This window comes from Myotis nattereri (assembly GCF_964212035.1).
Source record: "Myotis nattereri genome assembly, chromosome: 2".
In the NCBI taxonomy this organism is placed as follows: domain Eukaryota; kingdom Metazoa; phylum Chordata; class Mammalia; order Chiroptera; family Vespertilionidae; genus Myotis; species Myotis nattereri.
Window position 1 is genome coordinate 56,535,435 of NC_138076.1, and position 25,939 is coordinate 56,561,373.

The window sequence follows — 25,939 nt, forward strand, 5'->3', positions numbered from 1 at the left end:
AACTCCTTTAGCTTTTATGTTGAAAGTATTACATATGTTCCCTTTCTTCCACTGCTGGTCCCTTCTAGGCCCCTCCACCCCCCCTGCCCAGGCCTTCACCACTATTGTTTGTGTCCGTGGGTTATGCATGTATATGCATACAAATTCTTTGGTTAATCTCTTCCTACCCACCCCTGCCTTTCCTCTGAGATTTTACAGTCTGTTCGATGCTTCCGTGTCTCTGTATCTATTTTTTTTATTAGTTTATTTTCTTCATTAGATTTCAAATATGAGTGAGATCATGTGATACTTGTATCAGTATTTTTATTAGTGTGTGTCAGGGGTCCTCAAACTTTTTAAACAGGTGGCCAGTTCACTGTCCCTCAGACCGTTGGAGGGCTGGACTATAGTTAAAAAAAAAACAACTATGAACAAATTCCTATGCACACTGCACATATCTTATTTTGAAGTAAAAAAACAAAACAGGAACAAATACAATATTTGTATTTGCATGTCGCCCGCGGACCATAGTTTGAGGACCCCTGGTCTATGTTTTAGTTCATATGCTGACATAGCTAAACACTGAATAGTATTTTCTGTGTTTTTAAAAAAATATATTTTATTGATTTTTTTACAGAGAGGAAGAGAGGGTAGAGAGAAACATCGATCAGCTGCCTCCTGCACACCCCGTACTGGGGATGTGCCCGCAATCAAGGTACATGCCCTTGACTGGAATTGAACCTGGGACCCTTCAGTCCACAGGCCAACGCTCTATCCTCTGAGCCAAACCAGTTAGGGCTGTTTTGTTTCATATAATGGCTAAACTAGTTTGCAGTTAGTATATGCGGTAATTCAGTGTTTCCGAGAGTGTGGTCATTCACTGCATCAATTCCATTTTTTGTTAAAAGATATTAGTGAAAAAAACTCCAAGGCCAAATAAATTTGGAAAAGGTTATATTAAACATGATTTTTAGCTGTTGGGTTTTTTAGAGGCTATTTTAATTTGTAAATCTCCAAAAAGACATTAAATATTCAGTATTGCTTAAACTTATTTGTCCAAGGACTCACTTTTTCATGGAGCACTTTGTTCTTCAGAATACACTTTTGTATATGCTGCTCTATTATTAACATTAATCCTTGATCTTTGAAGATTATTTGGATTTTGGATTATTTTAGCTAATGTTAAGATTTACTGTCTTAAGGTGAAAAACTGAAATATTTATACGTGCAGAGATTTGGCAATGGTCCGTTCTTGACATTTCCATTTGAATCCTCAGACTCAACAAGTTCAAAATTGTGCTTACTTTGCCCCTAAACTCCATCTGTACAATTACCCAAACCAAAAATCTGAGCATCTTCATTGACTCCTTCCTTTCCTTCAGTATTCATATCCAATTAATTACCATGTTTTCTATGTTACTTCCAAATATGTTTTAAATCTGTTTGCTTCTTTATCTCCATTGCCACCACTGTACACCAGCTGTCTTCAGTAGCTGGGATTACTATAGTAGACTACTGCCTGGTATCCAGGCTTGTTCTCTTCTTCTTTCTCCTCTGTTCTTAAGACTCTAGCCAGAATAACATTTTACACCCTGATTTGATTATATCACTCTACCACTCTGCTTTAAATACATATTTTTAAAGATAATTCTTGTGTTGTAAAAACATGTTTTCATTGATATTTAGACAGAGGGGAGGGTGAAGAGGGGGAGGGAGGGAGGGAGGGAGGGAGGGAGGGAGAGAGAGAGAGAGAGAGAGAGAGAGAGAGAGAGAGAGAGAGAAAAGCATAGAGAAAGAGAGAGAGAAAGAAAAGCATAGACAGAGAAAGAGAGAGAGAGAAAGAAAAGCATAGACAGAGAGAGAGAGAGAGAGAGAGAGAGAGAGAGAGAGAGAAAAGCATAGAGAAAGAGAAAGAAAAGCATAGACAAAGAGAGAGAGAGAAAGAAAAGCATAGACAGAGAGAGAGAGAGAGAGAGAGAGAGAGAGAGAGAGAGAGAGAGAAAGAAACATTGATCGGCTGCCTTCTGCCTTCTGCGTGCTCCCTACTGGGGATCAAGCCCCCCAGCCTGGGCATTTGCCCCAAGTGGGAATTGAACCAGCAACCTCTTGGTTCATAGGATGATGCTCATCCAACTAAGCCACACCTACCAGGACTCTGCTTTAAATATTTTATTTTATTTTCATGGCTCTTGGGATAAAATTAAAATCCCTAATGTGGTCCTTTAAAGTTATTCGAGTTGGCTCTGCCTAGTTCCCCAGCTTCATCTCCATCTCATGTGGTCCAGCTGCACTAGATTTTATTTGTTCTTTGAAGTACTATGTTCCTTTCAGCGTTGGTTTCTTTGTTCAAGCTATAACTCCCACCCCTTACTTGTGTCTTGCTTGTTCTTTGTTCTTTCTTTGATTCATTGAACAAATATTAAGTATCTACAATCTGCCAGCTACTAATATACATGCAGGGGATAAAGTAGAGAATGAAACTTGGGGAGGGGAGATACTCATGAAACTTTGTTTTTTTTTTTTTTTTTAGTCACTTCATTAATATATAATATAAACTTAGTTGCTTAATATCTTTTTACCCCTCTATGATTTGAGTTTCATGAGAGTAAGGACTTGTACATAGGAAGTATTCATTAAATATTTGTGGAATGAAAGAATGGTGTGCTCTTCATATAGACTGATGTGGTGAAATATAAGTTACTATGCAACATTGGTTGTATAATGTTACTGTAAGTGATTAAAGTGATGAATTTGAGATAACTACCTACTGAAGTGAACAGGGAAACAAATAGAAACACTGTATTTGAAAGTCACAAATGAGAAAATACATTTATTGTATATGTAGGTATTTTATATCTATTTATTAAACTGACTTCTAAATTAACACTTTACACTGTATTATTTGGAAATCAAGAATTACTAGCCTTTTTCTGATGTCTTGGAGAGTAAGAACTTAGAAAAAAGCACATTTGATAATTTCAAAACATTGCTTAAATTAATGTTATTTTGTTTTTTAAATTTATTAGCTACATAAATTTGCTTACACTTTAAAAACTAAAATTTCAACTTAAAATTTTGAGATTTTTTTCTTAGGGCATTATTTGAATATGATGTCAAATTATATAAAAGTTTGACTCACCTGACCAAGTATAACACTTGGCTTGTGTTAGTTATTGTGGTCTTTAACTTGTGTCTAATTTCCTCTAGGCTGCCAAACGAGGGATTCTTTCATCTGGTCGGGGCAGAGGAATTCATTCAAGAGGTCGAGGTGCAGCTCATGGCAGAGGCAGGGGTCGTGGCCGAGGTCGAGGTCGAGGTCGAGGTGTACCTGGTCATGCTGTGGTAGATCACCGTCCAAGGGCATTGGAGATTTCTGCATTTACAGAGAGTGATAGAGAAGATCTTCTTCCTCATTTTGCGGTACTTTCTTACTGAGCAACAAAGCAAATATAATCATTGTTGGGGATAATAGATATATTAAAGGGGAAATTATGAAAATGACATGAGTAATTTAAACCCATTAATTTGACCAAAGAGTTTGATTACTTTATAAATCTTATTAATTATTTAAAAAATAAGCTGTAGAGGTTTTTTTGTTTGTTTAATTATCTGGAAGATATGTTGCAATTCTTACACCTAGTGAGCCTTGAGGTATTGTGAAATGAGTGATTTAAACTATTGCTGTAGAGAGGGAAATCCTGTAGTTTACTTTCATTTGATACTTTTAAGGAAAAATTTAACATGTTGCTCGAGCCATCCAGATTTTTAAAATTAAGATGGAATTTTATGTGTTAATATTGTATTTTAGGTCTAGCCAACCTAGAAAGGAAACTGCTACTGGTCCCAGTAGATAAAAATTATAGCTTAAAACTTATAAGCACTTCTTTTTTTGGGAAGTGTTATTCTGAGTGCCTTATATAACTCACTATGTTTTGAATTATCTTGACAGCTCTAAGAGATAGGTACCTTTATTGTGCTTCGTTTTAGAGATGAGGAAAATGAAGCATGAAGAGATTAAGTAACTTACTCATATTTACACAGCTTTTAACTGACAGAACTTGGATGTGACTGATTCTAAAGTTCATTCTCTTTACAGAATTTTTCTGTATAGGTGCATGTGCATTTAATGAAATTGTGTTTATAATTTTATTTTTGTGTAAGAAAGAAGGAAGGTATTAGTAATGATATATAAAGGACTAGAATTTTTTTTAAAAACCTTACCTAAGGATATTTTTTCCATTGATTTTTAAAGAGAGTAGAAGGGAGATAGAGTAAGGAGGGAGAGAGAAAGAGAGAGAGTGAGGGAGACAGAAATATCAATGTGTAAGTGGGAAACATACCAATCGGTTGCCTCCTGCACATGCCCCAGTTGGGGCTGGGGATCGAACCTGCAACCCAGGTATGTGCCCTTGACCATGAGGTAAACCCCCAACCTTCAGTGCGTGGGCCAACACTTTAATCATGAGCAACACCGGCTGGGCCGTGGACTAGAATTTTATATGATAAAAGTTGCTGTTTGTAAGAAAGTCTTCCTTCACTTGTAAAAAATCCAACATACGAAACAAGCATAATTTCATATGTTTAGCTTTCAAATGTCTGAAAAGGTAGTGTGTGTGGTCTACAGGAGTCTGTAGTAAGAGTGAAATCAGGATCAAAAGATATGGACTCTTATCCTTGTAATTTACTTAATTACTTGGGGGGGGGGGATTACTTAAATTCTCTTAATCTTTTTCACCCCCATCTTTAAATTGGGCATGATACTAAAAAAAAAAAAAACAAAAAAAAAAACCCCAAACACTAAGAATATTCTGAGGATTAAATATTCTGCTTTAGAAAGAATTTAACATATTCTGGAATGAAAATAATGAGTATAAAAGGAAAGACAATAAGGAAGCTCAATTTTGGTCATTGTTTCCTTTATTTAAAGAATAGTTCAATGAAGTATAAGTTTCCTTAATTTTAGAAAGTGTAAAATTATAAATTGTTATTTGGAAGATAGGACCACCCTCTATCTTACAATATTAAGTACTAAAATGAATTATTCACCATTTTTTTTCTGTTAATAACCATGAATTGTTATGTATTTTGGGTTATATGATATTTTAACATTTTACAAAACCACTAGGATTTTGGATATTTCAAAATATTTATTTGGAGGAAATACTTGTTTTTAATTTAAAGCAATATGGTGAAATTGAAGATTGTCAGATTGATGACTCTTCACTTCATGCAGTAATTACATTCAAGACAAGAGCAGAAGCTGAAGCAGTAAGTATTATAAATAATCTGATTTACTGAAAATTCAGATTTAAATATTTTATAAATCTTGCTTTTAAGTTTTAATATAAATGAATTTTTTAAACTTACTACATAACTACACTTTGAGAATAGATAGAACATATCAGTAGAATTCATGGCCACAAAAAAATGTCATCGATATATATAAAAGGCACATATGAAAAGTGTCTCCTCGGGTGTTCAATCGGGAGACCCGGAGTTTGATCACTTGCTATAATGTGTGCTGACCACAATGGGGCGGAGCAGAACGAAGGAAGGGCCCCAGCTGGTAGCCAGAAGGCGCTCATCACCCCTGATTGCCGGCCAGGCCTAGGGACCCTACTGGTGCATGAATTTTGTGCACCAGTCCTCTAGTATGTAACGATATAATTAGAATACATAGTCACCAAGTTGAATGTCAAGTTATATTGTTTCAAGACGTCAGGAATTGTTTCTTTTCTTTCACTCCACTTTCCATTATCCTTTTTCTGAGATGGCCTAGAATGAAGTCTTCTTTGGCAGACTGCCCTTCTTAATCATCCTTCATCTGCTGCGTCTTAATACCTTTTGACTGAACCCTAAAGAAGTTTCCATAATCAGTATATGCCCAACTAAACCTCTACAACTTTTTGCCCAAGACATGATACCAAGTTCTAGCTTTTAGGGTCCTTTAGTACAGTTGTCTTAAACTATTTTGAATTGTCTTTCCAATGAAAGACCAGAAGTATATGCAACCTTGTCTTTCTTGTCTTTAAAAGATTAAAAGAGAAAAATGGGTATGAGATGTGGGGGATTTATAGGAACCTTATGTGTTTTTTGTTCAGACTTGTAGAGAAATAGATGCACCATTTTGTCCTTAAAAAAAATGCATTAAATGTTCTAAACAGTTAATTTAATGTGAATGAATTATTGGATGGTTTTCAGAAGTTTTAAGTTGATTGTGGTCTAAATAAGTTTTAAAATACCTTCTAAATATTGATTCATCCTTTTTGTAGTAAATATTCCCTGCCAGCAAAATGATACATTGTTGGGGCTTACTAGATGGGGGTTGCTCTTGGGGCATTGTACTCAATAAAAGATTGTGGGTCTCATAAGTAGCAGAAAAGTGTTCAGCTGAGCCTGTAATAACCTAGTTTCTAGGTACTGGGGTGGGGATTCCTTATCATAGAGTTCTATTTTTATAAATCTAGTTCTTTTTTTTTTTTTAATTAAATCTTTATTGTTTAGATTATTACAATTGTCCCTCTTTTTTCCCCATAGCTTTCCTCCACCCGGTTCTCACCCCACCCTCTGCCCTTAACCCTCTCCCCCCACTGTCCTCATCCATAGGTGTACGATTTTTGTCCACTCTCTTCCTGCACCCCCCCACACCTCTTTCCCCCCGAGAATTGTCCACTCCCTTTCTATGCCCCTTATTCTGTTATATTCACAGGTTTATTCTGTTCATCAGATTTTTTATTCACTTGATTTTTAGGTTCATTTGTTGATAGATATGTGCTTGTTGTTCATAATTTTTATCTTTACCTTTTTCTTCTTCCTCTTCTTAAAGAATATCTTTCAGCATTTCATATATTACTGGTTTGGTGGTGATGAACTCCTTTAGCTTTTTCTTATCTGTGAAGCTCTTTAACTGACCTTTAATTCTACATGATAGCTTTTCTGGGTAGAGTAATCTTGGTTGTAGGTTCTTGCTATTCATCTCTTTGAATATTTCTTGCCACTCCCTTCTGGCCTGCATAGTTTCTGTTGAGAAATCAGCTGACAATCTCATGTGTACTCCCTTGTAGGTAACTAACTGTTTTTCTCTTGCTGCTTTTAAGATTCTCTCTTTGTCTTTAGCCCTTGGTATTTTAATTATGATGTGTCTTGTGTGTTCCTCTTTGGATTCCTTTTGTTTGGGGTTCTCTGCGCTTCCTGGACTTGTAAGTCTATTTCTTTCACCACGTAGGGGAAGTTTTCTGTCATTATTTCTTCAAATAAGTTTTCAATATCTTGCTCTCTCTCTTCTTCTGGCACCCCTATAATTTGGATGTTGGTTTGCTTGAAGTTGTCCCAGAGGCTTCTTACACTATCTTCGTATTTTTGTATGCTTTTTTCTTTTTGCTTTTCCGGTTGGGTGTTTTTTACTTCTTCATATTTCAAGTCTTTGACTTGATTCTTTGGATCCTCTAGTCTGCTGTTGGGAGTTTGTATAATATTCTTTATTTCAGTCAGTGTATGCTTAATTTCTATTTGGTCCCTTTTCATATCCTCGAAGGTCTCATTAGATTTTTTGAGGGTCTCACTAGATTTATTGAGGGTCTCACTAAATTTATTGGCAATTTCTAGAATAGTCTTGAAAACCTTATAACCGTGGTTTTGAACTCTATATCCAGTAGTTTGCTTTCCTCCATTTCTGTTATTTGTGACCTGTTTCTTTGTCTCTGCATTTTGGCTGCTTCCCTGTGTTGATGGGGTGACTTTCTGTGCTGTGTGTCCTATAGGGCCCAGTGGCTCAGCCCTCCCAATCACCTGAGTTGGACACTCTTGGTGCACCCCTTTGTGGGCTGTGTGCACAATCTTGTTGTAGTTAAGCCTTGATTGTAGTTGGTATCACTGGGAGGAATTGACCTCCAGGCCAGTTGGCTGTGAGAATCAGCTGTGTCTATGGTGGGAGAACTTCTGTGCTGAAGACACCCTTCTGGGGCAAGACTTGCTTCAGTGGGGCTTTGGTGCTCACTGAGTCTGCCCCCTGAGTGTGTCCCTTATGGACCTGAGGAGTTGTAATCTGGATGGTCCCACTCTGAACAATGGGTACACTGGCACTTGGATCTCTAAGGAGGTGCTAATTTAGCCTCTGCCTGAGGCTACCCAGCAGGAGCTCTGGAGAGATCTGCTGATTCTTCTTCTTTGTTTGGGGTTTTGAGGTGCCCAGATGAGGCCCAGCTGTGAAGCAATGCAAGCTGCTTGGGGCTTTGGGACTTCTTTTGGGTTCTGGGTCTCTCTGATCCAGCTGCAGTTTGTTAGGTAATTTTAGATTGCAAAGGGCCAGGTCATTCATATGCAAAAGCCTCTGTGCACAGCTTGGGTGGGGGCGTGGGGTTTCAGGGAATCAACAGGGCTGGGAAAACAGCTATGGCTGATCCTCAGTCTTGCCCTAAGAGGCCCCAGTAATCACTGCAAGCACCTGTGAGAGGAAGCCGCCCTTGAGTTCCACCCGCTTCCAGACAGCCCAGTTTTTCCCCGTATGAGTCTAGGTCCCCAGAGCTCGCCTGGAACTGGAGTTCAGAGCCGTCAGGAGCTCTGACTCCCTGCTGATTGAAAAAGACAGCCGCGTCCTCAGTTGCAAGCCCTTTCCGCGTGTGCCTCCGTACCTCTGCACTTTACTTCCGCACCTCCTCTGAGTCTCAGTGTGCTTTTCTCTTTCCTTCTAGTTGTAGAATTTCCACTCGGCCAGCCTTCCTGTGGTTCTGGATGATGTCCGTTTTGTCTTTTAGTTGTATTTTTGAAGTGATTGTGCGAGGCAGCAATTTCCGGTGTTTACCTATGCCGCCATCTTGGTGTCTCCTCTATAAATCTAGTTTTGAGCAATCTTTTATTTAATGATCTTCCATTAAATAATGGCTTCAGTTATAATTTTCAATGTAATATTAGATAAGTAGCTGAGTTCTATTTGCTTCTAGGAAGTAGTCACAGATAGTTATTGTACAGATGGTTGCAATAATGTATTACCAAGTTTGTGGATTTAGTAATAGTTTAAAAAATACATACTACTTTTTTCTGCTTATGTGGCTGAGGGCAGTTGGGGGGAAAGACCTAATTTTGGGAAGTTTTGCCCTTGCTAAGACTTTTGACATCTGCCTTTTTTCTTTTCTTTTCTTTTTTTTTTAATTAAATCTTTATTGTTCAGATTATTACATTTGTTCCTCTTTTTTCCCCCCATAACTCCCCTCCTCCCAGTTCCCACCCCACCCTCCGCCCTCACTCCCCACCCACTGTCCTCATCCATAGGTGCACGATTTTTGTCCAGTCTCTTCCCGCATCTCCCACACCCCTTCCCCCCCAAGAATAGTCAGTCCATTCCCTTTCTATGTCCCTGATTCTATTATAATCACCAGTTCATTCTGTTCATCGGATTATTTATTCACTTGATTCTTAGATTCACTTGTTGATAGATGCATATTTGTTGTTCATAATTTGTATCTTTACCTTTTTCTTCCTCTTCCTCTTCTTAAAGGATACCTTTCAGCATTTCATATAATCCTGGTTTGGTGGTGATGAACTCCTTTAGCTTTTCCTTATCTGTGAAGCTCTTTATCTGACCTTCAATTCTGAATGATAGCTTTGCTGGATAAAGTAATCTTGGTTGTAGGTTCTTGGTATTCATCACTTTGAATATTTCTTGCCACTCCCTTCTGGCCTGCAAAGTTTCTGTTGAGAAATCAGCTGACAGTCGTATGGGTATTCCCTTGTAGGTAACTGGGTTTCTTTCTCTTGCTGTTTTTAAGATTCTCTCTTTATCTTTTGCTCTTGGCATTTTAATTATGATGTGTCTTGGTGTGGTCCTCTTTGGATTCCTTTTGTTTGGCGTTCTCCGCGCTTCTTGGACCTGTAAGTCCATTTCTTTCACCAGGTGAGGGAAGTTTTCTGTCATTATTTCTTCAAATAGGTTTTCAATATCTTGCTCTCTCTCATCTTCTGGCACCCCTATAATTATGATGTTGGTACGCCTGAAGCTGTCCCAGAGGCTCCTTACACTATCCTCGCATTTTTGGATTCTTTTTTCATTTTGCTTTTCCGTTTGGGTGTTTTTTGCTTCCTCGCATTTCAAATCATTGACTTGATTCTTGCGCTCCTCTGTTCTGCTGTCGGGAGTCTGTATAATATTCTTTATTTCAGTCAGTGTATGCTTAATTTCTAGTTGGTTCCCCAATATAAGATCGAGGGTCTCATTAGTTTTCTTGTAGATCTCATTAAGTTTATCGGCGGCTTCTAAACAGTTCTTGAGAGACCTTAAAAGTGTGGTTCTGAACTCTAGATCTTCCATTGACAATTTTGTCCTGTTTCTTTGTCTCCGCATTTTGTTATGCTTCCTTGGTGCACCCCGTGGTCTTTGTTCGTGGTCTTATAGTTAAATCTTGATTGTTGTAGCTAATTCCAGGGAGGGTTTGACCTCCAGGCCAAGTGGCTATGAGAATCAACTGTGTCAGCAGTGAGAGAACTTCTGTCCTCTAGGGAGGTGCTAATCTGGCGTTTGCCTGAGGCTATCCAGCAAATGCCTGTGTGCAGGGCTTGGGCGGGGCGGGTCGCAGTGGATCAACAGGGTGGGCCGGAGAGAGCAGTTATGGTGGCTCTCAGTCCTGTCCCCAGGGGCTCTGCCTCTCTGAGTCCCAGCACCCGCTGCAAAGCTCGGAGAGAAAGCTGTACTCGCTCTGACAGAAGCCAGGCAGTCCCGCTTCTCCCGTTTGAGTCTGCGTCCCTAAAGACTCGCCCGGATCTGGAGCTCAGAGTCTGTGACTCCCTCCCGATTGAAAATGCCAACCATGCCCTCCGCCACCAGCCCGCTCTGCGCACTCCGCACCTCAGAATTTGACTTCAGCACTGCGCCTCCTCTGAGTGTCCGTATGCGTTTCTCTTTCCTCCTAGTTGTAGGACTTCCCCTCAGCCAGCGTTCCAGTGGTTCTGGGTGATGTCTGTTCCGTCTTTTAGTTTCACTTTTGAAGTAGTTGTTCAAAGCAGCAAACTTTGGGGTTAACCTATGCCGCCATCTTGGTTCTCCTGCCTTTTTTCTTGAGTCTTGATTTTTCCATCTTGGATATCTGTGTGTGTGTGTGTGTGTGTGTGTGTGTGTGTGTGTGTGTCCCCTAGTGAATTGAAAAGATCAGGGATTAATGTATAAGAAAGACTTTAGCACTGAATAAGTGACAAAATAACCTAGGTTAAGTTAGATCTAATGAGAGTTACCTTTTCAGGGTAAATACTATTGCTGTGAAAAACATTTAGAATTAAGATATAGAAGTTGTTAAACCATAAACTATTCCTTAAGCCAGCGGTTCTCAACCTGTGGGTTGCGACCCTTTTGGGGGTCGAATGACCCTTTCACAGGGGTCGCCTAAGACCATCGGAAAACACATATAGAATTACATACTGTTTTTGTGATTAATCACTATGCTTTAATTATGTTCAATTTGTAACAATGAAATTGGGGGTCACCACAACATGAGGAACTATATTAAAGGATCCTGGCATTAGGGAGGTTGAGAACCACTGCCTTAAGCCATAAAATTTCTTTAAATTTTGTAACATTCTATTTTAAAAGAGACTAGAAAATTAAGTTGAAGTTTTATCTAATACAGGCAGAGTATAGGCTAAAGAAGTGGTTTTTTAAAGATCTGGATTTCAGTAAACATTAGGCTTAGTAATTTAAAAATTAGTGAGTTTGACATAAGGATGCTAATTTTTAATTTTGTCAAGGAAGAATGCTTACAAAGTACAAAAGATTGCATTTATCATCACCATCATTGTGTAAAATAAGGAAATTTAATACCAAAATGTAGATAAAGTCAAGATAAAGGATAGGCTTTCTCAAGAAACTTGTCAACCTTTGCTAATATTTATTCATTTTTCTTATTTTCTGAACTCTTATTGTAGATTTATGAATGAATGTCTCTTTACATTCTATAATCAATAGATGCATAGTATTTCAAAGTGAAAGTACAAGAATAAGGTAATTGAGACATCTATATATATAAAAGCCTAAGCGACCGGAACGACCGTCACTATGACATGCAATGACCACCAGGGGCCAGATGCTCAATGCAGAAGCTGCCTCCGGGTGGTCAGTGCGTGCCCACAGCCAACTTCCGCTGGCCGGCCAACCTCCCATGGTCCCTCCCCCAGGCCCTGATCACTTGATCGGGGCCGGCCCTCGGGTTGGGACGGGGAACCGGGGATGGGTGGTGGCAGATGTGGCCCCTTTCCCAGGGAGGCCGAGGGCCGGCTCCCTCCTTGGGGCTGGCGCCCAACCTCCTGTGTCCCATCCCTGCGCCTTGCTGGTAGGCCTTGATCAGCCTTCTGCCCGCCCGCCCTCCCGCTTTAGTGGTAGCGCGGCAGCAAGGGAAGGGGGGGGAGGCGGGGACCCATGTGGTGGCAGGGCGCCTGTGATGGCAGTGTTGGCATCTGGTGTCCATTCCTTCCGCACCTGGTCTGGCGACAGTCGCCTCCTCTCCAGCCTGCCCCTGATCGGCCTGTCCCCAATCGGCCCTGATCGCTAACCAGGCCCAGGGACCCCACCCATGCACAAATTTCATGCACTGGGCCTCTAGTTCAAATATAACAACTTGAAAAGGAAGAAATTTTCCCTAGGAAAAAAGATAAAAATATTTTAAGGAATAATAATATAAACAGAACACTTTTAGCTTTAGTCTAAGATAGTTATAATTTGATTTAGTTAGTTAGAAGATGGTTCCTGCTATTGTATTTTCTATTTTCCTATCACCACCCTATGTACTAAAGTTGGATAAGTACCCAAACAGGATAGAAAAATCTAGTTTCTTCTCATGACTGATTAGAATGTTATTTTTCCTACTTTGAATTATTCCTATACCTCTGTAAGATACAAGGATCCAATTTTAGTAAAGGAACAGTTAAGTTCCTATTTTATAAGAATCAGTTCTAAACACAAAGAGGTGTATAACTTTTTATATCAAAAGGAAAGTGAATCTTGTTCTATGAGTGCATTTTTTCACACCCATGCCTCAAACTGTTTTCAACAGATTATCTTGTGTTTCTCTCCTTAAAGTTACTGTTTTACTCTTTATTTAATCATACAGTTTGGCATTGTGTGGTGTGGTAAGGTAGCTTCAAAGAAATTTTTCTCTAGAGAATGGTGAGGATTTACTAATTCAAAACTTACTAAGTTACCTAGAACAATGCCTGGGGACATAGTAAACCTTCTTAATTCTGGCTATAATGTTAGCTATTATTAATATCACTATGGGTTTCTTTTCAGAATGAGAAATGATTGGAAACTGAATAGAGACAAGAAAGAGTAAATTACTTCAAAATTCTCATTCTTTAGACCTGAAGGTAGAAATATAAAATTGTGTTCATAAAAGATAGTGCAACATAAGCAGTTAGCAGTTGATTGGGCTGACTGAATAAATACTAAATTAATAGCAGGAACAATATATGTAAGTGGATTCAATTAAGAGAAATCAAATCATGTGTATAGAAGAACCTTTTGTGTATGTTTTACTGATTTACTTAACAGTTACTAAGTACTGCCATATGATGGGCAGTGTGCTACCAGAATTAGTAAATCTGTCTAAAACTTGTTGGAAAGTGGCCATGGGTTTGAACTCAGGAGTTAAAGGAATGAAAGAATTCCTTCCCTGTAAGTTCTAAAAAATTAGAATTTACTTTCTTTGTAAATTTGTGGTCCTTTAATGTAACTCCTGCATAAACATTGTATACTGTGGTTATTACAAACATTCATAAACTTGGTTTTAGCCTTCTTTTAAAAATTAGCTTTAATCATATGGTACGTAAGGTACGCTAGGATAGGATTGCAGCTTTAACTCTTATGACCTTAGGTCAGTTTTCCCACACTGTTTTTACAGAACACTGATTCTACAAGAGCTTCCCTAACAAAGAATTCTTTTGTCAGATAAGTTTGTGAAAAGCTGCATTTTGTATATTTTATTTAGATTCACAACCTAAGTTGACTTGTAAAGGCAGAAGGTAAACACTTCTGTTTAATTTTGTTTAACCCCATTTTTTCAAAATGTTAATTATTTCCAGAACCATTTTCCAGGTAAGATATTGAATCCATCACATACTGGTAACTACTTTCCATACTTTTTTCTTCCTCCATCATTTGTCAGATTTTAAGGCTTTTTTTCCTTCTGTGCTGTGTATGACTGCAAACTTTGACGATGTGCAAGAATAAATAGGCAAAGGGCTAGAGCAAGCCTATGAATAAAATGCTTGAGCTTTTAAATATAGTTTTTCTTTACATTTCATAATGTGAAAATTAGAGAGACTTGTGAAATGAACCCCCATATTACTCATCATAAACCTTTAGTGAGTACCTACTTGCAGCCCATCTTATTTTGTCTATATCTCACCCACTGTAATCCTCCTTGTCTTTATTTTAGAGCCACTGTCAGTCATCATATCATTTCACCTGTAAACATTTTAGTGTGTCTCTCAATGTTAGAATCTTAAAAAAATAAAACACAATACTCTTACTAGACCTAAAAAATGATTGATATTTCCTAGGCATTATTAAATACCCAGTTAAGGTTTACATTTCCCTGGTTTTCTTAAAATTTTTTTACTCATTTAAGGATCCAAAATAAGATTTATATTTTGAGATAGCTTGATTGGTATTATACCATCATAACTTATAGCTTGAAACATATTATGGATATTGGTCCATTGTTCTCAGTTATTTATGTACTAGAGGCCCAGTGCACAAAATTCGTGCACTTGGGCTGGGGGTTCCCCAGCCTGGCCTGTGCCCTCTCACAGTGCGGGAGCCCCGCGATGGATCTCCCCGTCCTGCCCACCCATCTGGGGCTCCTCGATGGATTGCCCCAAAAAGGTAGGCCGGAGCCGGTGGTCCTGCCTCTGCACCACACAGAGCCGCTTGACCCTGCTTCCGCGGCTCTGCATGGAGCCGCAGGAACCCGCCTCCGGGCCACACACACAGCGTCAAGTCCCCACCCACCCATGCACCTCGCTGCCCACGCAGCCCCGCACATCCTTGCGCACCCACTGCACACGCTGCCTCCTGGTGATGGATTGTTATGGCGTGAGGGCATCATGGTGTGAGGGTGTGATGACCACATAGTCTTTTATTAGTATAGATTATCCCATTTTTGTGGCCAGTATACAAGTTTGTTAACAGTCCTTTTGACTGGATCCTGATGGGTTATGATAGTGTTTTTGCTTTCTGGTATGAAAAGTGTTTTGAGTTCATCTTATACATTTTCTCTTCAAGACCTGAAAGCTGGCCATTCCTCTGAGGAGCTCTGATTGTTTTTACAGAGCAAAGGTTTTTTGAAACCACAGTATAAGTACTACAGATGCTTATTACTACTGCGTACATTACAGTCACTAATTCTTTTCAGTGATCATAGCTGGGAGTGAACAAAATATACGTACATTCATACACACATGTACTCATATACTTATACACATATTCACATATACCCTGTACAAATAAAATAAATTCAAAGCAACTACTGATATGTTGCATTCTGAACGTTAGGAGTTTTATGTACACATGCATATACACACATATATGTATACATAGAGAGGTAGGTAGGTAGGAAGAAAGAAAGCCTTTACTAATACTTGTAAATTAATTCTGGATTATAAGGGTTTTACTTAATCTCAGGGGTCTTCGTAGCTCTATCTTCTTTTTTCATGCTGAAAACTCAACATTTCACTGACACCAACATAATTAGTTATGTGCTCTATATGTAAGTCTGAAAATAAAAATGCCACCTTTACCACAAATAATATAATTTCTGGGAATAAAAGTTTAATATTCTGAGTTCCTTTTTCCTTATAGTATACTAGAGGCCCAGTGCATGAAATTTGTGCATTCGGGGGGTCCCTCAGCCCGCTCTGCACCCTCTCACAGTCCGGGAGTCCTTGGGGGATGTCTGACTGAGTGGGCCTAAGCTGGCAGTTGAACATCCTTAGCCCTGCCACAAAGGTGGGAGAGGCTCCTGCTACCACCGCTGAGCTCGCCAGCCTTGAGCCCAGTTTCTGGCTGAGCAATGCTCCCCCTGTGGGAATGCACTGACCACCAGGGGGCAGCTCCTGCGTTGAGCATCTGCCCCCTGGTGGTCAGTGCGTGTTATAGTGACTGGTTGTTCTGCCATTTGGTTGATTTGCATATTAGCCTTTTTTATATACAATGTAATAGCTACAGCTTGAAAAATTACAAATTGTTTCTGGACTTAAATCTCATATATAAGTACTTTAAAAATTTTTAGTTATATGACATTGTGAGGAGGCCATGGACTAAAAACTCCTGAGCTGCATTTTATCAGACATGGAATCCTATAGATTTGTCACAAATTTATATGTGCAGATTTAAAATTTATACCCGGGGACTTTAATGTCACACAACTCATGGTCAGATATCATTGAACGTGTAATTGTTTCTACATTTCACATTGTACTGTACTTTGAGATTGTGCTATAAATCTTTTGTGACTATGAGTTATTTTGGTATGTTGCTTACATTGATTTATGTTAGTTCATGTTACTTTAATTTGAATCCACTATTTCCAAAGCAGCCAGTTAATGCAGCAAGTATTTAGACTTTACTATTTACTAATAAGTTTTATATGCAATTCTGGAAGCTTTGTAGAAACTACTTTATAGAAAAGTTACATATTTTTCCTTCATTGAGATATTTATATTTTATAATAGTGATATATCAATTTGTGATTCTGTGATATAATATAAAAATAATGTGATAATTTATGCATGCAAAATTATTTTAATTCTATTAAAAATTTCTAGTTTATAGTTACTATATATGTCATTTATAAGAATTAAATGCAGAAAAATACATTTAGCCTGTTGATTCTAACTTAGACTTTGATTCAGGATCTTGAAGTACTTTGAGACTATTGCCTTAAATGGCAATTATTATATTGTAAACATGTAGACATAGTTTTTCTAGTCAAATAATGGCGAGTACTGAATTAGCTCTGATCAATTGTGAGAAATTGTTCTTGTTTTCTTTTTAAAGGAATTTCTAATTCCTAGGCTAATTTTAGAAATAACCATATAAAGCAAATTATTATAAGTAGTAAATAGTTATTCAGTAAATAACCACAGATCAAATTAATAGACAGCTGTCTTCACTGTGTTTAGGTGAGTTAATTTAAATATTAGGTGCTATAATATTTTTTTTCTTCAGAAATTATTAATGTTCTATATTCCAATGTTCTTAATTATTTTAGGCTGCAGTTCATGGAGCTCGTTTCAAAGGGCAGGATCTAAAACTGGCATGGAATAAACCAATAACTAATATTTCAGCTGTTGAAACAGAAGAAGTTGAACCTGATGAAGAGGAAGTATGTTTGTTTTTTTCACTTGGTTTTGCCCTTAAATGTTCACATTTTTATATAAATTGTGATTTTATGGCTGTGATTTTTAACATAAAACTTTTATTCCTGAGCCATATTTTAGGCAGGGGATATCAGATAAATGCAGACAGCTTTAAATTTTCTGGATTAATGAAATCTGTGGATTGCTAATCCAAAAAGAATATATGCAAATCACACTCACACACACACACACGCACACACACACGCACACTCAGTTTTCATTTATTCTTAAAAGAATAATTATTTGTTAGATTTTTTATCCATAGGAAATCTTGTAATATTTCAAGTTTTAAAGTATATATTCTCAATTGCTTTATTAACATTTCAGGTACTTTTTATTTTAATTCATATTGTTTTAGTTCATTAGAATGAATGCCTGGTATATGGTAGATACTGTGATAGGCATAAAAATGAATAAGACACGGTCCCTATCATCAAGGAGCTTATAAACTGGAAAGGGGGGTGGTGCTGACAGACACATAAGAAACAAATTATAATAAAAGGCAAACTGATATGCTGAATAAAGATTTGAACAATATGTTGTTGGAATCCAAAGGAAAGAGTGATTATTTCTATCCATAAGAATCTTGAAGGAGTTGGTGACCTTTGAACTGAACCCTAAGTGATAATAAAACTTTCCATAAACCAAGAGCTTGAACGGGGAATATAGTTGAGAGGCATATTTGAGCAGAGGGATAATTGTAGAGACTACATTTTTCTTGGGTAACAGCAGTTAGTCTGAGACTTGTGAGCATAAAGACCAGTGAGCCCTTTGAACAACCCCAGAGTTAAAAATAAGCAACTCTATTTGTTTAATCATGAAATAGGCTGTAGGAGAAAGTTGAGGAAGTTAAAAAATAAAGATAAGGTAGGGACACTAAACAAACACATGTTTTATCTCTGTTAGCTTATCAGTGTCACTTCATTTTGTTTGAAGAGCATCCAAGGCTGTTAACACATATCCATAGTCAAATGCAAGAATAAATTGTGTGTTTTGAAACTCATATACATGATTTGTCATTTTATATTTTAGATTATACCTTTGTCCTTCCATGAGTTTGAATTGAATGGGGAGAAAAGCAGGAGAGCTCCTGGTATTAGGTATTTTGAAAAGCAGTCTGAGAAGCTTTTATGAAAGGAATGGAGAAAAGGAATGCTATAAAGAAAATGTTTGTTTACGTACAGTAGAAAATCTGGATAGACTTTTATACAACTTATTGGTTGATTTAGTGTCCAGCATTAGGGTAAGTCAGAGAAGACTTACTGATGTTTTCTTTAAAAAAAAAGATAATAAACAATGTTTTGTAGGTATAGAGAAGATAGCATTATTTGGTAAAGAGAGGCAGGAGAAACAGCATGTACAAAGGCTTACTTTGATAATTCTTTAGTGCCTGTTTGATGCAAGCAATAGAATAGATACTGTAGAGAAAGCATTGAGTCAGTAAAGGTTGCTTTTTATTTCTTGAATGTCCTAGCTATAGCAATACCTTTTGTATTCGACTCTGTTGAGAGAAATCAGTATTTAAAAGTGTCACCTTTTTTCTTTTCTTTTTTTTGGGTAAATTCCTAAATGCATTTTAACCTAAAGTTTCAGGAAGAGTCTATGGTGGATGACTCATTACTTCAAGATGATGATGAAGAAGAAGAGGACAATGAATCTCGTTCTTGGAGAAGATGATTTGACTGATCATTGATCTGCACATGCTAGAACTCTACCTGTGTTTCATTAGTATTATCTAATGTACTTTTACATATTTGTAAAAACAATTTTTGGTAAATGTGATGAAGATGGATTTCACAAATAGAAGAAAAGAAAACTACCTTCTGATCCTGTATTTTGAAAGATTGATGTTTGCATTTTATTTCAGTAAACAATTGCTAAAGACATCACACTAGAAACATGCAATGTTTTTATTACATACTTCTACTGAACAATACAGAATTCTTCGGGTTCTTTGTAATTTAATGAATAGGTCTGAAAACTTATGACCAATACTTGTAATAATTTAGAGAAATTTGTTTTACTCCAAATAAGGAATGAATTTGCATTTAAAATCTTAATGAATGTTTTCAAAAATGAATAGATAACATAGTACTCTAACTAAAGTCTCCAAGTATGTATTCATAATATTACATAGTAGTATGCTTAGGCTTTACTATGTATTAGCCTTTTGTTGGACTTGTGTATGTATTTTACCATATGGGTTTCAATGATAATGGTGTATGACTGCTTTGCATATGACTCTCCTTATGCATTCAGATGTTTAAAATAAAGTGGAATGGTCTTTTAAAAAGAAAAGAAAAGGAAAAAAAAAAGCAATGACAAAAAAAAAACAACAACACACAACCAAGACGATGTTCTTTGATTTAAAAAAAAAAAAAAAAAGATAAAAAGAAAGAAAAAAAAAGTTAAAATAGACCATTCCTGATGGTGATCTACCCTTTCCCCCAATTATCACAAAAGGAGCTATAATCACTAACTTATTTTTAGTAATAATGGTTACTGATACCTTTATAATAATGTACAATCCAATGTTTAAAATTTATACCACTTCAGTTTGGTTTGATCCTATAAATTTTCAACAGATGTCTTAAAATTTAAAAGCAGGCTGATTAGTTTGGAACCAGACTTCAAGTAGAGCTAACATTTGGTGAATAAGAAAACCATCACATTACATTTTGGATGTATGAAAGAAAACTTGACCATTTGAAGATGTATGAATAAAGAAATGTACTATAGATACTACTTTAGGAAAACAGTTTGGTAAGTGTTTCAGTCTGATATTTTAAGTGTGTGTTTCCTATATTTGTATAAAAATACTTGACATTTACAACATTGTGATTTTTAAGTGGATTTCTCTGGCAAGTGAACATGATCACTTAAAGTTGATACAGGATATAAATGCATTCTTTGTAGAATGAAGGGGTGGGAGGATACATATTTATATTTTTAAATTCATTTTGTTTACAAGTATTTCTGCCCCTCCTGAGATTATAGTGATTATATTAAAAGTCACATCAAAAACATCACTTTCTTTTCATACTGTGGTCCTCAAAATCACAAACTGTAATTCCACCACCCACACTCTTCTACCAGTGGAGTGACTAGTGGATTTTTTCCACACTTAGGGTTAAAGTTATATAATGTTCTTGATGGTAGTACTATTTCATAGGAATGTTTTGACTTGCAATTAGTGCATATGTTTATATTTAAAATTTCAAAGTCAGATTTCTTTTGTCCAAATAGTGACTTTACTCAAAAACTTCTTCTTAGAACTATACTTCTAAAGTATACTTCTTCAAAAACTATACTTAGATCTAAGATAGATTTTTGTGTAGTCTCTTCTATGTTGACTATATACTATTCTGATTTGTTAGGTAAGTTTGTTTTCTTTTCTTTTTAGTAGTCGTGAAAGGTGCCAAATTGGCAGAGGCTCACGTTTCTTCTTTTTACACCAAACAGGTATTATAAAGAAAAAAAAATATTTCAAAGGCCAGTTAAATCTCCATGCTGATTTTTGGCTTTATAATTTGATTAGTAAATTTTAGCCTGATATTTTAAAAATTACTGTAAAATCCCTTATTATGTAACTGAAATTACCTATTATTTAAATTCACAAATAGGTAATTACTCTTCCTAGTTTTACATTCTCTAGTAACCTAAAATTAAAATGTTTTAAGCCATTTTGCTGTGAATGAATCAGAAGACAAGTATATATCAGTTTGGTCCAGAAGTATGGGGATTAAATATTAGCAACATTCATTAGATTCACAATTATATTTTTAGCAATGATTTTAATTGTAAATATTACTTAGATTTTCATTGCTATTGAGTTTTTAAAATTAATATGTTTATAAGTACTAGTAGTCTACATCTACATCTAAGTACTTTCATCTATTCTCATTCAAAACTTAAGCTATCCCTTTAAATCGGCTGTTAAATTTCCATTTTACAGATAAGGAAATTTGGAATAATAGAGATGGAATGACTTCTCCAAAGTCACTGCTAGTCATGGAAAGTCACTGCTAGAATTGAATGCACTCATTCTGATTTCAGTGCCAGCTATAGTTTTTTAAAAACTATATTGCTACCTCCTTTCTAATTGATTGAGCATGAAATCGTGTGCAATAAATGTGTAGTTCTTGCACATTGTTAGTGGACTTCTTGGTCATTAGCCAGTTCATAACTTTACCCTCCCTTTTAATACAGCGCTTTGTTCATATCTCTGTTACAAGTACTTACATTGCAATATAATTTATCTGGTTTATATGTCTGTCTTCCCCATTAGATTACAAGCTCCTCTAGGAAGGGGACCATGTCTTATTCATCTTTTTATCTCTAGTGATTATCACAAAGCTTGGCTCATAGTGGGCACTAAGATGTTTGTTGGATGAATTAATGAATGAATGCACATTTGAATCTCCAATAATGGAGTGACAATTACCTCCCTTGTCAATTCTTATCAATTTTTTAAAATATCTCCTGAAGCTCTTCTCAGTCATTGGGACCGTTTTGCTAAAAAATTGCTGCAGTTAGGTATTGCACCACTGGGGTTACAAATGCTGATGGAGGAATACACAGGTAGTCTGTGGAATTTCCATAAACTAAGCCATTAATATTTTTAGAGAGTTAAGTGTTGTAGTCAGTTTCAGAAGTAAAATGGCCTTTTGGTTTCTATTAGTATGTAAGAACAGAAATGGCAAGGGTCACTAATCTAGTCCATCCCACTGTTTTTTATATCTAGTTCATTCCCTAGTTTAGAGTACTGGAAAAGGGTTAAGAGATTTAGCTTTTGGTCCCAGCTCTATAACTCACTCTGTGGCCTTAGATAAGTCTCTTAACTTATCCAGGGCAGTTTCCTTGTCTGTAAAATGAAAGTGGTTGGACTAGATGATCTCTAAGTTTCCTTTCACATTTATAGCTTCCCTGGTGTATTATTAGCGTTTAATCTAAAACAATTTAATATATCTATACCAACTCTACATACTTGTTGCTACTGTTTCTGTCTTATCAATTGAAACAATTTCAATTTGGTTATGATAATTCATATTATGTGTCTTAGCACAGTTTTATATAAGTATTCTCAAATGCTTGCCTTTGCTGGTACAAATTTCATTTAGCCTATGAAGTATGGATTAACTTCTGTATTCACTAGCACTTTTCCTTTCTGCTTATAACTCTTCCATTCACTTCTGAATTCAAAGTTAAAACTTCCCTATTCCAATATGCTACCTAAAACTTGAAACACATTTTTAAATACAGTTCTCTTATTAAGTATAGATCTGGGCCTAATTGGGAGTGAAAAAAGGATTGAGAATAACGTAGTTAACTACTGCTTACAGGAAAAAAATTAAGGAAAATTATGTATTATTGGATAAAAGATTGATTAGGATTACTTCAAGGGATGGTTGAATTGTCATTTTACATATTTCAGTATTTTATGTCTCTACCTAAGCAGAGTTGTTTTAAATGTTATTGGATAATTGTAACATTTTAAAATTTAATTTTAGTATTTAACCAATGCCCAAGCATTTATTGAAATCATGTTGTAGGAATGGGAGAGTATTGCATAGTGCTTGTTTTATTGCAATATGATCAAATGTATCAATTAGTAGTTTACTATGAAGACAAGACTTCACTGTGTTAGCTGATTATCTAGAAAAAAATGGCTGAGTTTAATTGAAGGACATTTCCTGTTACTAGAACTGTTTTATGAAGAGTGTATTTCCAATCTTAATTGGAACACTAATCATTGACTCTAAAGGTTATATTGAAAGGAAGCAAACAGTTGCTTGTTTGGTTATGTTAAAATATCAATGGTTATCTTACAGTATTATCAAACCTTATCATCTATATTTTCATTTTCCCCTTACCTACAGTGTGAACTAGTTATTAGAATTTTTTTTTACTTCTTCTAGAATTTATATAAAAATTTAAACTTTTTTTTTAAAATCCTTTATAAAAATATTTTAGCCTTTTAAAACAAAAAATATCCTGCATGAAATTCTGGGTAATTAAGTAATTTCACTTTTTGGTCTTTCAGGGTTTTTCTTACTCTTCTAAAACCCTATAAATTAAAAGTGGAAATTTAACCTAGTATTAAATCATGAGTGTATAACATTTGTCAGGCAGAAAGAAAAATGTCCTTTTCCCAGACTCAGGAACTACCTTGTTCTTGTTAACTTCTTGAACTGGCTAGTTGCTCTAAGGTATGTACGCAGGCTTTTAGAGAAGAGTAGTTTTCTCTCTCTCTCTGATTATCAGATGACAGCAGATAATTTCCAAAATAGCTACCCAAAAAATTCTCAGAAACAAATTTTGGTGAACATGACTGCCATGCTCAGTAATTTCTAATGAAAACATTGTTTAGTTGAAAAATGTCTAATTTGGTAAATAATTTTCTTTCAGTTTATAAGTATTATGTTATTCATTACTTAGTGTAATTGAAAGCATTTTTTTACTTTTCTGGAATCAGTTTATTATAGTTGTTCCTATCCCTGTTTCCTTGTTACTTCATTTCCTCTACCTACTCCTCTCCCCATCATACAAATTAGCCTTCTTGTGTATACCAAGCACTGCCTCATTTTGATGTGTTCCTTTTATTTATTTTTGTTAATCATTGTGCTTAGCATAGAATTTTCTGTCATATAGTGTGACTAAAGAATGACATGATTATCATGTGGAGTTTAAGGTAATTAGATGTACCCTGCAACTGCTTTGAAATTTTGGGGAAACTTAAGATAATTGTTTTTGCTTTCATTTTTATATGTAATACCTTGGAATTTGCTCATGATTTTTTCAAATTACTTTGCCTACCTATACCTCTATAAAATTTGCTCTCTGGCCAGTTACTACATTTCCTAACCATAATTTTTAGATGGTAGACATGTTGTAGAGCTGTGATCTTTGCAGCTTAATGTTTTAACGAAGCATAATGCACCTCAGAGGTTTCATTAAAAAATCAAGCTGATTTTTAAAATAGATCTGTCTACAACTTTGATTTTGATCCTTTCTCAAGTAGATTTTTTTTTAAGCTTAGAAAAATTGGAGATCAATTTATGGTGTGATTCAATGTTTAGATCATTTATGATTTTCAGAGTTTTTTTTAATAGTCTTCTCTTTTTCCAGCAGAGAGAGATCATCATTGCCTGAATTTAGCTTTGTGACTACAACAGCAAGATCTGTTCCTGTCTGGAGACGACTGTTATAATAACTCTATTATTTTATGTTTGCCTTTTATCAATTTGAATAGATGTTTACATGTACTATAATTAGCATTTTTATCTTTACAGTTCTCTAAGGGTACATTTGAGTCCAGAAGTATATCTGAGTGTGTGCTTTGTCTGACCTTATTCTTAAATGTTTTCTCCCCTTTACTTCCTTTTTTTTTTTTTTTCACCATAAGAAGACAAAAGACCTCTTGGTTTCCTAATATGACATAAGTTCAGTCTCAGTCAACTTCAGAATTGTGTCTAGGAAATCTATAAAGCCATGATGCTGTGTTAACACAAACAATTTAGAAGAAAATGATTGAAAAGTTAAGCATGGGTATACTTTTAAATTTTCTGGGTTTTAAAAGGTTATATTTCTGGGGTTAGAATAGTCAGTTAAATATTTTGGACAGATGGTAAAATATTTTTTTTAACACATACTTGCCTATTTCTTCTAAATATATTTACTCAAGTTGTTCCCAAGACCACTTATCTGAATAATTTTAAAGTCCTTAGCTCTTTAAAACCAACAAGGAGACTATTTTTCTTTCTTTTCAAGTATTGCAGGATGATGACCTGTGGAGTATAAATATTGAAAAATATCTATTAAATGTCTAGTTTACAAGTTTTTCCATATTTTCCTCTCAGTCAAGACATCAAAGACAATCTTGAAAGCAAGGGGAAAGAATTTTGTGTGTCTTACATTGTTAAAGACACTAATTTTCCTATTTTAAAAGGCATATGCCCATATTATTTATTAGTAAGCAATTATTAATATGACTAGTGTTAATATGGCATAGAGTTATTTATAGAACATGATTTAATTTAACCCAGGTACTTACCAAAAACACTCCTTTTATAATGGGTGCCATTAAAAAAGCTTTCAACATCAGTTTTTGAATATTCAAATTCTCATGAGACATTTGAGAAGTTATTCTTGGTACAAACTCTTTATTAGGAAAGTCCAAACTACACTTGATCCTGTTCACCCTTGTCCATGCTATATTTTCACTTTTTTTTACGTGCAAAGTTGACTATTCTGTAAACACTTTATTGAGTGTGCATTGCCTCTGTCTTCATGAAAAATAAAAAGAATGAACACATCTATCAATGTAAATGATCTATTTTGATCCACATTAGTTGGAGACAGCATGATTAATAATATTAGGCTTGGTTTGAAGGAAAAGTACAGACTTTGGAAGGTATTCAAACATAATTATGACCTGCTAGTATACAAGGCCTTTTTAAAATTAAAAACTTTAGTTTTAATTTGCAAACTATCATATAGCGAGTTTGTAAATATTTTTTTCAGATTCATTCAGTATTTTTTCAAGGAAAGATGCTCTGCCCAT

General features: G+C 35.9%; 1 protein-coding gene across 1 annotated transcript in view; it reads left to right on the top strand.

Moving 5' to 3' along the window:
* The window catches only part of RBM26 (RNA binding motif protein 26), an 89,157-nt gene extending 63,464 nt beyond the window's left edge, over positions 1-25,693 (top strand). Inside the window, exons 19-24 of the mRNA XM_081083773.1 lie at positions 3,187-3,399; positions 5,161-5,247; positions 17,229-17,342; positions 18,964-20,139; positions 20,780-20,838; positions 24,505-25,693. Coding sequence (XP_080939899.1) covers positions 3,187-3,399; positions 5,161-5,247; positions 17,229-17,342; positions 18,964-19,053 — 504 coding nt within the window. The 3' untranslated portion in view covers positions 19,054-20,139; positions 20,780-20,838; positions 24,505-25,693. The remainder of the gene's footprint in view (positions 1-3,186; positions 3,400-5,160; positions 5,248-17,228; positions 17,343-18,963; positions 20,140-20,779; positions 20,839-24,504) is intronic.
* The last annotated feature ends 246 nt before the right edge of the window (positions 25,694-25,939 follow it).